The 12,545-nt window shown below is 48.3% G+C and overlaps 1 protein-coding gene across 4 annotated transcripts in view; it reads left to right on the forward strand.

The window, feature by feature from the left end:
* Positions 1–10,047, forward strand: part of LOC108928121 (lysine-specific demethylase 5B-B-like) — a 33,239-nt gene extending 23,192 nt beyond the window's left edge. For 2 of the 4 annotated variants that reach the window (XM_029249065.1, XM_029249068.1), the window contains 12 exons: positions 408–532; positions 664–814; positions 1,623–1,737; positions 1,820–2,175; positions 2,974–3,112; positions 4,513–4,692; positions 5,190–5,345; positions 5,428–5,889; positions 6,129–6,234; positions 6,359–6,552; positions 8,796–9,050; positions 9,276–10,047. In XM_029249065.1, coding sequence (XP_029104898.1) covers positions 408–532; positions 664–814; positions 1,623–1,737; positions 1,820–2,175; positions 2,974–3,112; positions 4,513–4,692; positions 5,190–5,345; positions 5,428–5,889; positions 6,129–6,234; positions 6,359–6,552; positions 8,796–9,050; positions 9,276–9,413 — 2,377 coding nt within the window. In that variant the 3' untranslated portion in view covers positions 9,414–10,047. The remainder of the gene's footprint in view (positions 1–407; positions 533–663; positions 815–1,622; positions 1,738–1,819; positions 2,176–2,973; positions 3,113–4,512; positions 4,693–5,189; positions 5,346–5,427; positions 5,890–6,128; positions 6,235–6,358; positions 6,553–8,795; positions 9,051–9,275) is intronic. The other 2 variants (XM_029249066.1, XM_029249067.1) reach the window with 2 other exon arrangements.
* Positions 10,048–12,545: the final 2,498 nt, after the last annotated feature.

Below are 12,545 nucleotides of genomic sequence, written 5' to 3' on the forward strand. Positions count from 1 at the left end.
GGAGTTTCCATGTTCTCCCCATGTCTGCGTGGGTTTCCTCCCACAGTCTAAAGAGATGCTGTTCAGGTTCCCCAGAGTGTGTGTGTGTTCCACTGATGTATGGATGAGTGAGTAGTGTATCTAGCAGTGTAAGTTACCTTGGTGAATAAGGTTTGTGGGCTGATAGCACTACATAGAGTTCATTGGAAGTCACTTTGGAGAAAAGTGTCTGCTAAATATGTAATTGTATTGTTCTTTTTAATGATTGGCCACACCTGGTACTTATCGCCCTAACTAGCTATGTCCAGGTATAGTTGTCAGTCCTGTTGAGCGTGTGTGGCCCGTCTGGAGCCTGTCACACGTCTCCCGTCCCCAGTTATGGGTTCGGAGCACTCGTTCCTCCTCACCGGCCTCCTCTTTGCCTGCAGCTACAAATTCACACTGGACGAGCTGTACCCCATGCTGAAAGCTTTAAAGCAGCGTGCCGAGTCCTTCGACAACTGGGCCTCCCATGTCACTGAGCTCTTGGAAGCCAAGATGGACCAAAAGCAGAGTATGTTGTATTATTTGCACCGTTTTATTTCTGGAGTCATGTTTTGGAGGAATAACGAGACTGCGGGGGTTGTCCTCCTGCAATACAAGAAGTCAGTGTCGCAAGAGGTGCTGCATGCTGGTGCTCCGCAGGCTTGGTGGCATTCCGCTCCCTCATCGAGGAGTCGGAAGCGAAGGCCTTCCCAGAGAACGACCTGCTGAGACACCTGCGCCAGGTGACGGAGGACGCGGAGAGGTGTGCGTCCGCAGCCCAGCAGCTGCTCAGGGGAAGGAGGCACACCAGGTGCGTGCGCCTCTTCCCACGTCTGCTCCCCTCTGCCATTCGTACCCATGTGGCAAAGCAGAGCCTGTCTCATCGAGTTGCTCCCCCCTTTCTGGAATGGCGTCTGATGTGCTGCCTTCAGGGCGCTGGTCAGTCGTTACTGTACACCTGCTCTCTGTCTAATGCTTTACATGACGAAACACACCCTTCCCGTGGTGTCCAAACCTAATTTGTTCCCAAATGTTCACGTGTAAGATGGGTCTAGGTGAGCTCAAGAATCGTTCTAATGCTCTTCTGTTATAAGGAAGCTCCTCCTCAGACAGGACGCCTCACGATTTCATAACCCTGCACTCAGTTTGGTGTGTGTGTGTGTGTGTGTGTGTGTGTGTGTGTGTGTGTGTGAAACGTGCGTGTGCATGCACGTGTGTGTCGAGGCTAACTTTTCAAGGCATGTTCTCACTTTGAGGAGTGTGTGTTTTAGTTGACGTGATTTAAATGGAAGGTCAATGTGGAACACAACTGCGGGCCATTTACCAAGTGAAACGTTGGAAAATAACTTTTTAAAAAATCACCTTATTAGGGAGGTTTTACTTGTCGCAGCTTTGTTTCTTCTTATAACAGTGGGACTCTGGAAATGAAACGCGGTGTGTTTTCTCACAAGCCGTGATGCTGTCCATTGCTATCATTCTTGACGCTCTGTGTGTGTGTGTGTGTGTGTGTGTGTGTTCAATCAGTATTGTGTCCCAAAGCCAGTAAGAACAGAGGGGAGGTGAGACAGGCTCTTCCTCTGTGCTCCATTGGTGCCGGTTCTCATGAAACTGTCCCGCAGGCACCACTCCGGAGGAGCAAAGGCCCAGACCAAGCTGACCGTGGACGAGCTCAAGTCCTTCATCCAGCAGGTGTGCAGCCTGCCCTGCAGCATCAGCCAGACAGCACTGCTTAAGGTATGAGGAGGGTGCGAGGGTGGGACGTGTCTCCAGTGCTGTGAGTGGGGGTAGCTGAGGCCTGCCTTCCCTCCCGCCGCAGGACATCCTGGAGCGTGTCGAGGACTTCCAACGGTGCAGCCAGGAGACGTTGGCCAAGGAGGTGCCCAGCGTGTCCGAGATCCAGGAACTGCTGGACGCGGGCGCCGAGCTGGACCTGGCGCTCCCGGAGCTGCCGCCGTTGTGGGGCCAGTTGGAACGGGTGCGCTGGCTGGAGGCGGAGAGGAGTGCCAGGTCGCAGCCCGCCAGCCTCACGCTGGATGCCATGCGGCAGCTCATCGACCGCGGAGTGGCCCTTGCGCCTCACCCCTCCGTGGAGAAGGCCACGGCCCGGTTGCAGGGGCTGCTCTCCGTCTCCGAGCTGTGGGAGCACAAGGCGCGCAAACTCATCACAGCCAGGTGCGGTCAGCTCTTTATCCCCATTGCAGTCACAAATGCGCTTTGCGCTCAGCGTTCCGCTGTGTGCTGCCGTTATCAGAAGAAACCATTGACATTTATTGGACGTTTTTATCCAACTGGCTTAGTGTTGAGCTGCCAACAGTTGCCGGGTGATTTCTGCTGAATTTTGATTCAAAGTACTTTGTTCAAAGATACTATAGCAGTAGGCAGGATTCGAACCCGAAACCTTGAGATACAAAGACAGCAGCTGTAACCTGTATCTGTGGGCTGAGCTGCCCTTTTGGAACTTCATCCTGTACCGTGTTTGGTGTGGTGTTCAGTTGAGGAGTGTCGCCTGTTTAATGAGTCGTGTTCTTCAAGGGCTCGAAAATGAACGCCGTTTGAACGGGAAAGCTTGTTTACGCATGTAAAAACACAGTCAGGGGTAGATGTTGTGTAAAAGGCACTTTGACAGTCTGGCCGCTCTGCCTAGTTTCATAGCGAAAGTGGTGCGTTGCAGAAAAACCTGTTTGTCTTTGTTTGCACCAACTGTCGGCGCGTCATTTGCTGGTGACACAGTATGTACAGTCCACAGCGGCAGTGCTCTTTGTGATGTTTAATTTCTGCCGAACTCAGCCCTATCTGTCTCTCTCTCTCTCTCTCTCTCACACACACACACACACACACACACACACACACACACACACACACTCTTTTGCTCTTTGGATGTTTCAGAGCAGCACAATTAGTAAACCATGAACGCAGTGCTGTTAGATGTGCCAGCTGGAGGTGTTAACTGGCACAACTTGTTCTCCTCAGACCCCGTCACCGCTTGGAGACTCTGAGCGCCGCAGCCCAAGAGACGGAGGGCATCCCAGCCTGCCTGCCCCAGTGTGTGCTCCTGCGCGACGCCGTCGCCAGCGCCACAGACTGGCTGCGGGAGGCTGAGATCATGCAGGTACAGCTCCCATCTTTCCTCTGCGTTGCCGTTTTTCTTCTTATTCCCCAGATCCTTTGCGTGTTCCTTTGTACTTGTCATTTTTATCGAAAACGACTGATAGATTTTACCCTTTTTTAGTGCTGAGTGCTTTACAAAAGAACTGATGTCAAGTGCACTTAGCCCTCACATAAGTGTCCGGCACGGTGAAAAACCACTATACTGCCGTATGAAAATATATACACTTTTTTCATATAGTGGGTTTATTACTCAGTATAACAGCAATTTTGCTCATTATGCAGTCTTTCGACGGTCTTTTGTGCAATCTTGGCCACGACACAAGAGGCCGTACAAGCACACACAGGTACTCATCCTAGCACAGGTGGTTCCCAACAGCACAACTCCTATCCCCAGTTCTGGGTTCAGAGCAGTCATTCAACACAACAACAAGTAAACATTGCACTAAACGCTCACGGGAATGTTTTAAAAGATGCCAACGGTAATTCATTTAACTGTGTACACAAGCGTAATTATGCTTTGGGCAAGGCAGCATGGGAGAACTCCTAGCTCCATTGTCAACTAAGTAAAACCATCAGTTAAGGTAAATCTAAGATCACAGCTGAAATAACAAATTCAGCATGATTGTTATTATTAGTACTATTACTAATTAGGTGATGCTTTTTTCCAAAATAACTTGGTTTTAAGGTGCATGGACATACGCACAGATATACTGTATGGTGTGTAACTACAAATACACTCTACACATACAAACATTCTGTGACCAATCATAGATTGTTATAAATGATCTGTTGCAAATGTAAAATGTCTCTGTGCCTCACACCCTATTGTTGAGGGATACACCCTGGACCTCTACAACCCTGCACTCGACATGCACTAATTCATACTGGATGAAAATATAACTAAGAGATGAGCTTTAAATAATAATTATTGTTAAAAATATATGTTGTCATAGTCATGCATGAAAAGACCTTCTGTTTTGCAGTCTTAATTTTAGGTGACATACTTTTCCTTCTCAAAACCGTTTGAGACACAATAATGAGAATTTGACCCCTTTGCAATAATCGCCTAACGGGGTGAATGAACCCTGTTTACGTGAGGAACGGAGTCACTTTGCCCACGTTTGTGCATGTTTGGATTTAGGCTTAGGCTTAAAGGACTGTTTTTTTTTTTTTTTGTAGCGCTGCACATTCATTAAGGAAAAACAGCACTGGGTGTCACATACTGGGAAATTCTCCTGGAGCAACAAGTTTAAGAAATGGCTGAAATACAGGCTTGTGTAGCAAAAGCTTTATGTCAGAGCCAGAAATATATTTTGTCTCGTTGTTGTGTGCATGTCGATCATCTTCCCTGACCGCTTCCTCTGTATGTTCACGACATATTCTGTGCCCTCCGATATCCAGCTCGAGAGCCACATCCCTGCATTCGGTGCCCTTGCTGACATAGTGTCTCGAGGACAATTGATCCCTGTCAAGCTGGACCCCCTTCCTCAGCTCGAGTCGCTGCTCTTGGAAGCGGAAGCCTGGAAGAAGCGTGCAGCTGAGGCCTTCCTCTCCAAGAGCACCCCGTACTCCCTGCTGGAGGTGATCCTTCAAGAACGTCTCACTCTCCTTGCTCACGCATGCAGCTGTCTCCAGAGGAACGTGTTGGTCGCACTTGCTTTCATTCAGCCCCAGTAACATCACCCTGTAAGATGTGTGATGCAGAACAGAATAACTATGCTGGAAAACACTGCTAGTGACCTTTGTTTGCTACCATGTCCTGTGTTGTAGTAGGAATTGAGTGTAGCGTTTAGGGTGTGTTCATGTGGTGAACATCTTGAGACCTTAAATGACGTGCAGTAAGATGCTGTGTGTCAGTGTGTATGAGGGTGCTGAGGGAGCGGCAGCTGGACGCTGCTGGGTGCTGTGGGCAGGCTGCTCTCCTCCATGTGTGCTGCTCCTTTCAGTAGATATTTACTTGCGACTGAATAGTGTGAGAACGGGTTAAAAAAGAGGAGGGGGGATAGTATTGCTCTCAGCTCCTCAAGACTGCATACCAGAGTTTTGCCCATAAGTGTGACAGTTGCGTGCCGTGGCAGGTGCTGTGTCCCATGTGCGAAATTGAAGGCGGCGCTGCCAAGAGGAAAGGGAAGAAAGGGCTCCAGCACGCCAGGAAGAAGGGATCCGCTGCAGGGCACGACCTGCTGAATGACGTGGAAAGGGCGCTGACAAAGAGCCAGGACTCGGGCCCCGCTGTAAGTACGCTGACTGTGCTCGCGTGTGTGTGTCCCAGCGAGAGTGTCACGTCACACACAGTGTTCCTGTTTCCCCTTCAAGCTGGAGGCCCTGGAGGAGATGCGGCTAAGGGAGCTGGAGGCGGTCTCGCTCCTGCGCTCCGCAAACGAGGCCCGGCTGCAGCCCGGGGCAGAGCATGTGGACCCCAGGGTGTGCGTGTGCCTGAGGGGTCCCGTGGGGGCTATGCTGCAGTGCGACCTCTGCCGAGGGCTTTTCCACAGTGGCTGCGTGCCTGAGCCGCAGGGGGCCGACCCTCCCTGGCTGTGCCCGCCCTGCCGCCGCTCGGAGCGCCCGCCCCTGGAAGAGGCGCTGTCCATCCTGGACTCGCTGCAGCAGCTCCGCGTCAGTTTGCCAGAGGGTCACGCACTGAACTTCGCGGTGTGCCGCACTCTCAGCTGGCAGCGCCATGTGCAGCAGGTCTTGGCCCCCTGTGGAGGCGGGGCCACGCCCACAGAGCACCGCCCGTGGGACTCAGCCAGTCCTTCTCTCGATGCCAGTGGAGAGGTGTGTCTCGTCATGTGCCGCATATTTCGTGACTGGTGTCATAAGGCCCCAGGTTTTGGGTATGATAGGTTATTTATATTAGTGGGTTATACTGTAGGTTGTAGGAACATATATAGTATATACATGTATACTCTATACAGTATATATCTGCAGTGTTAACGCTGCTCATTCACTCTTTATTCTTTGGAGCGTGTTGCCCTCTGTCACTGATCCTCTGTCTGGTATGTTCACCCCCACAGCAGGTGGTGCCAGGCTCAGGGACGCCCACATGTCTTATCCAGGAGAACCAGCCAGACCAGCCTCTGGCTGTTTTCCACATCGCACGCCACTGTACACCTTTGCACGGTCAGCTTGTCATTCTTCATATTATGATTCTTTCACTGGCTTTTGTTATTTATTTATTGTTTCCTCTGCTATTCACCTGCCAGCTGTGGTGTCACTCACATCGCTTCCTCGTTCTTTCCCAAAGCCGTGAGTCCTGAGCTGGAGGAGCTTGTCCTTGAAGGGCTGCTGCTGCCTGTGATGGTGCCCGAGGTGCAGCAGCTGCACTGCATGCTGGGAAATGTGCTGGCCACACAGCAAGTAGAGAAATCCACGCCGTGCTTGAATCTTGGTGCACCGGGGGAGTGTGTGTCTCAGGGAAAGAGCTCTCCACGGCCCGAGGTGAGCAGTTGCTGTGGGATCCAATCCACATGTACAGCAGTACATTTATATTGACTTATGTTCACATTCATTCATCTGACGCCTTTCTGCAAAGCAATGTACACTGTAATATTTATTTCTATCACATCATATCTCTTACTCACACTCCCTTGCATTTGTATAGAACATACCTGTACATACATACAATGTCTAGTGACTATTTTTATATATTGGGTACTTTATATTTTTATATATTTTTTATCCTTCATTCACATATTCTGCCTTCTCATCTGTCTTGTAACTGTCATCCTGTCTGTGCTGTGGAAGTTTCTGTCACCAAGAGAAATTCCTTGTATGTGTGAACATACTTGGCAGTAAAGCTTGTTCTGATTCTGTTAAGTGCTGCTTGCAATGATTTACCCATTCATATAGCTGGGTAATTTTTGCTGTGTCAGTTCAGTGTAAGTGCCTTGTTCAAGGGTAGTACAGCAGTACAGGCAGTCCCCGAGTTACAAACATCCGACTTACGTACAACCCGTACTTACGAACCACCCCCTTACTGACTGGAAGTAGATTTTTTTTTTTGGGTTACTCTTAAGGAACAATCAAATGAAAACTTCATAATTAGGCCTGTTATATTAAAAATTCGAGTTACTGTATATAGAATGGTTCATAATAATAAACGGGCACTACTTTGCGAACTACATCAAAACATTGTGCGTGTCTACAGCGGTTTGTTGGCTCATGGGTGGGGCGCATGAACCCGAGGTAGGCCAGACTTCCTTCTTTTCCCATTCACGGTGTCTCATGTTACGATATTTGACTTTAATTTTTTTTGTTTTTTTCCCTCCTAACCATGGCACCAAAGTGTAAATGTGATGCAAGTTATGGTGATACATCCAAGATAAAGGAAACGATCACGACTGAAACTAAAGAGTAAATAATAAAGCGAAAAGTGAAACGCTAACAACAATGGAAAAGCAAGCGTTAGTTTCTTTAATGTTTTGCGCGCGCGCGCGCACACACACACACACACACACACACACACACTCTCTCTCTCTCTCTCTCTCTCCCCCTCCCCCCCCTCTCCCGGCTACAAAAGACACTTCTTCCCAGTTGCGGAATCTCACTCCAGACAATCCACCCTCACTGCATGTTCTCAGACTTTCCCCTCTCTGCTCTCCCAAGTCCTGTCCCTCATCGTTCTCCAGTCCCATTCTGCGTCTCTTTGACTGCCTGCCTTGTCCCTCAACCCCGATTTTGGATCCTCACCACCGTTCAGTTCGCTGATCGACCGACTGTTCGCCTAACCCCAACCACAGGGACACATCTAATCCTTTGATTCTGAACAAACGATCCTGCACTTGGGTCCAGACTCCTTCATGTCCTCTGTTCATCATCACAGTAGTAACATTTATTATTGTCTCTATGTCTCTCTCTGTTATAAATACTGTAGTTATATTTGTTATTATTATTATTACATTTATTCATTTAGCAGACACTTTTCTCCAAAGTGACGTACATCTCATTATATTATCATTACATCATTCCATTGTATCATTATTATTACTACTGTATTGTTATATTAAAGATGTTTTAGTGCATTCTAAGTGTTTCTTTAATGTTTTTTAAGCATAGGAAGGTACACAATATGTGATACGCTAAGTCAAACATTTGACAAACTGATATTAGATATGCACCATACCTAAGTGTTCCGGCTTAGAGATGGACTGAGGACACGGAACTCGTTTGAAATTCGAGGACTGCCTGTTATTGGAATTTGAACTGGGTCCTTTGAATCCAAAGCAACAGCTCTAACCACTGATTACCTGCAGTTTCCTATTACATTTATTCAATGAGCTGATGCTTCAAAGTGACTTAGTGTTAAGATTTGTAGAGTAAGGTAATTTTTACTGGAACAAATTAGGGCAAGTACCTTGCTCAAGAGTACTACAACTGGAGGCGAGATTTAAACCGGCAGCCTTAGGATCCAAGGGCAATGGCTCTAACCACAATGCAACCGGCTGTCCCTTATTACCTGCGTCTCGCATGCACACTTCTGCAGCTTGATGGTTTGCCATTCACTCTTGGCTCAAATACCTTGTCCCTACAAACGGGCTCCTTGCAGTTTGAGCCGTCAGGCTTTGTTTCCTCCACTGTTACTGTAGTTCATGAACAAAGCTATTCAATTTTTTGTGTGTTTTGTTGCTGCTGACATTCTTCCAGCTGATCCAAAGTTCTCATTTTATTTTCACTTTGCTCAGACTGTTCTTAAAACTTTCCAGCAGGAAGGGATCTCTGTCTCGTTGCGGGAAGCCACAGATAGGGTGGAGAGGAAGGCCAAGCGGCGGGGTCCCAGGGCCGAGCTCAGGGACAGGGCAAAAAAAGCCAAGCGCAATGAGGGAAAGAGCCCTGAAGATGACCTGGGGTTCAGCTCCTCATCGCCCCTCTCAGAGGACCAGGAGGAGGACTGGAGTGTGTGTCCGGCCAATGGGTGTCTGCAGCCTGAGGGAGAGGAGGTGAGATGCCCTTCCCTGCATGGGTGGGCTCTCTTTCTTCCTTCAGGGTCCATTGTGCTGAGCCCAGTTCCACACTAATGGACCTGGAGGTGTCATCACTATTAGCGATAGTCGATTATTATCGACTCTAAGTGTTAATAACAGTATGATAAGCGTATGCTAAAATGTACTTATTCTCAGCATTGTGTTCCAATGTGATCGGACCCGTGTTTGGGCTTTGTCCAGGTAAACTGGGTCCAGTGCGACGGCCGCTGCAACCAGTGGTTCCACCAGGTGTGCGTGGGCATCACGGCAGAGCTCGCTGCCAAGGAGGACTACGTGTGCGTCAGCTGTGCCGTGAGAGATGGCCGCATGGCCCACTGAGAGATGGCAGGGCAGTGGGAACAGCTGCCCTGGGTGCAACTTTCCGCTCCTCCTTTTTACCGTGGTGCTACTTCCGCCTGGCGGGACCGTGTTCCAGAACTGTTAGATGCCCTAGTCATGTTTCCCATTTGGGTTTGTTCTTCTCCTGCCCTATGAAGTGTTTGTGGTCGTCCAAGGAATGCAAACAGTGCTGCACAAGTTCCCCATCATACAGTGACATTGATGAAGCGCCAAGTGAAAATCCCCAGTTTGTTTCTCCAGCCTGCATGCTAAGCCAGAAACTTTGGTTACAGGTATTATTTCACTGAGAAATGAAACTACTTTTTTGGATTCCAGCTATTTGGTACAAGCAAAAGCAAAAATCTTTTTGGAAAAAAACTTTAAAAAGCGTGTTTCTATGGAATACTTTCCTTACTTTTTTGTAGGTTAGATTTATTTATCTGAGCAATAATTTGAGTTCACAGAGCTCTTTATGGTAAAACTAAGATTAGACTGGGGTCAAAGGTGGTGAATTAGTGTAAGAGACCGAAGGATCTGATATGTTTGTGTTTGTGGGGGGGTGGGGGATAGCTTGTTTAATATACTGCTGTTTATATTGTGGAATAAAACCGATTGTTCTCATGTCAAACCTCAACTTAAGTCTCTTAAATGGCAATTTTTATGGTCAAAGACCTGTATATGTGTGGTAAGTAAACGTCCTTGTCTGAAGACTCAGCTCCTGATTTGCTACCACAGGTACTGTTTGATACTGCTTCGATCCATCTCTTAGTCCCTGCTCCTTCCTCCCATCACTCGTGCACGAGACCCCAAGGTACTTGAACTCCTTCACTAGGGGCAGTTGTTCCACCCTCACCTTGAGAGAGAAAGCTGCTGTTCTCCACTGGAGGATTATGACCTCGGATTTAGAGGCACCTGTTCTCTTACCAGCTGCTTCACACTCGGTAGTGAAATGTTCAGTGAGGCCAAGAGGACATCATCATCTCTAGAAAGCAGGGATGGAACCTTAGTCCCCCCACCTGGACACACTCTAAACCTCAGCTATGAACTGATGTCCTGTCCATGAAAATCACTAACAGCAGTGGAGACAAACACAACCTTGACCAATGCCCACACTGACTTAATGCTGAGAATATGGCCACAGTGCACATTGTACAAGCTTGTGCTTGTAGAAGGATCGGATGGCACGCGTCAGCACCAGCATCCTATATTCCTGCGGCACCTCCCGTAGTAGATGCCAAAGTCATGCCTTTTCTAAGTCCACAAAGCCCATGTTGACTGGATTAGCATATTCCCACACTCTGAAACAACTGTTTAAGGAGAGGAGCTCCTCCACTGTTCCATAACCAGGATGAAATGTGCAGTGGTCCTCCTGAATCTGTGGCTCAACTGTCAGGTAGAAGAGTTTTTCTAGTAATCTGCCATAGTTTTAACCAGGGGGACTGAGGAGTGTGATCCCCATGTAGTTGGAACACAACTTCTGGTAGCTTTTCTTAAATATATGGTCCACTGCCCCACTTAGCCTGTCCAGAGGTACCTTACCCGCCTTCCATGCAGTATCGAAGAGGTGTGTGAGTCACGCAACTACAACCCTGTTCAGTGCTTTTAACATCTCTGGCTTTGTTTCATCCCCCTTTGCAGTCTGCAGCCCTGCCAGTGCAGAGGCCTCAAACCACAATAGTCATTTCAGGGACAGTTGTGGATTTTAATCCTCCAGAGATGGATTGAAGGAGTGCATGTCTACCAGGTTCATGAGTTCCTCAATGAGCTCCTTCCACTGCTCGAAAGTCTCCCTAGGAGCGGTCAGCACTTCTCCACCCTTGCATAACACAGTCTGGACAGGGTCATACCTTCCTCTAACAATCGCTGAATGGTTTGTCAGAATATCTTGGAGGCCACCTGTGACCGTCTTTTTCTGTAGCCTTTCCAAAGTCTACCCATGCTCAAACTTTAGTTTCAGCAGCTGCCTCTACTTCTTTCCTCATGGCCTGCTGGTGGCTTGCCATCTAACTCAGGAGATTTCCCTGAAAACATTGCCCAGAAGGGTGCCTCCTTAAGTTTAACAGCTTCTATCAGTGGTGGTGTCCACCAGTGGGGTCTAAAGGTTGCTTTCATGGATTGTTTCTGCTGCCCTTGAACAACAGCTTTTAGCACCTGTGTCTACGAGTGAGGTCTTGAACATCATCCATTCTGACCCTAATGCCAGCTAAGTGGCAGTCATGAGTGGCATGGAGCGAGACAGAAATGAAAACTGGCTCTTAATGTGGAATGTCACCTCCCTGCTGAAGGAGGAGCTTGAACTGGTGCGGGAGGTGGAAAGGTGCAGGCTGGATATAGTTGGTCTCACCTCCACATGTAGTGTGAGCTCTGGAACTAATCTCGGTCGGCAGTGGTCTCTCTTGTACTTCACAGTTCCTCCTCGTAAAAGGCCCTGGTTGCGTTTAGGGATACCCACTACCCAACCCCCCCCCCCAGCTATGCAGTTGAAATTCTTCCTGGTGGATGAGAGGGTTTCTTAACTGCAGCTACGAGTCGGAGGAAGGGAAACTCGCTGTTGGTTGTGCATATGCACGCAGCAGCTGTTCTGAATAGTCTGCCCTTACAGAGAAGGTTGGCTATGTACTTGAGAAGTTGTCACCTACTGAATTGTGAACTCCCTCTGGAGGACTTGAAAACCCACATTGAGAATGATGGCGATACCCGGAGTGGCATGACTGGGTGGAATGGCTTGCCGGATCTCTACCTGAGGAGTGAATTGTTACTGATGCCTTTGCCAGTCATCTGCTGTCCATAATGAGCGCCCGTGTTCAAACACACTCCATAAGTGTACCTGGTACTAGATCACCTATGGCCAAAGGTCAGTGATTTTCTTGTATCATCCAAATTGAGGCCCTATGTTTTAGACACTTGGGTGATACGAGGGGCGGAGCTGTTAACTGATTCAATTCAATTTATTTTTATAGAGTGCTTTTCTCACAATGACACAGCGCTGAACAAAGGGATAAGACAAGTAAATAAGAAAGTTGGCTATATACTAAAGTAATACATTATCCACACAGTTATTAAGATATAAGTATGCCTATTGGCCACAGAGGAAAGGAACAAAAAGTACCCAACTGAAAGTCAAAGGAGAAA

Source organism: Scleropages formosus, chromosome 25, assembly GCF_900964775.1.
Source record: "Scleropages formosus chromosome 25, fSclFor1.1, whole genome shotgun sequence".
NCBI lineage: Eukaryota > Metazoa > Chordata > Actinopteri > Osteoglossiformes > Osteoglossidae > Scleropages > Scleropages formosus.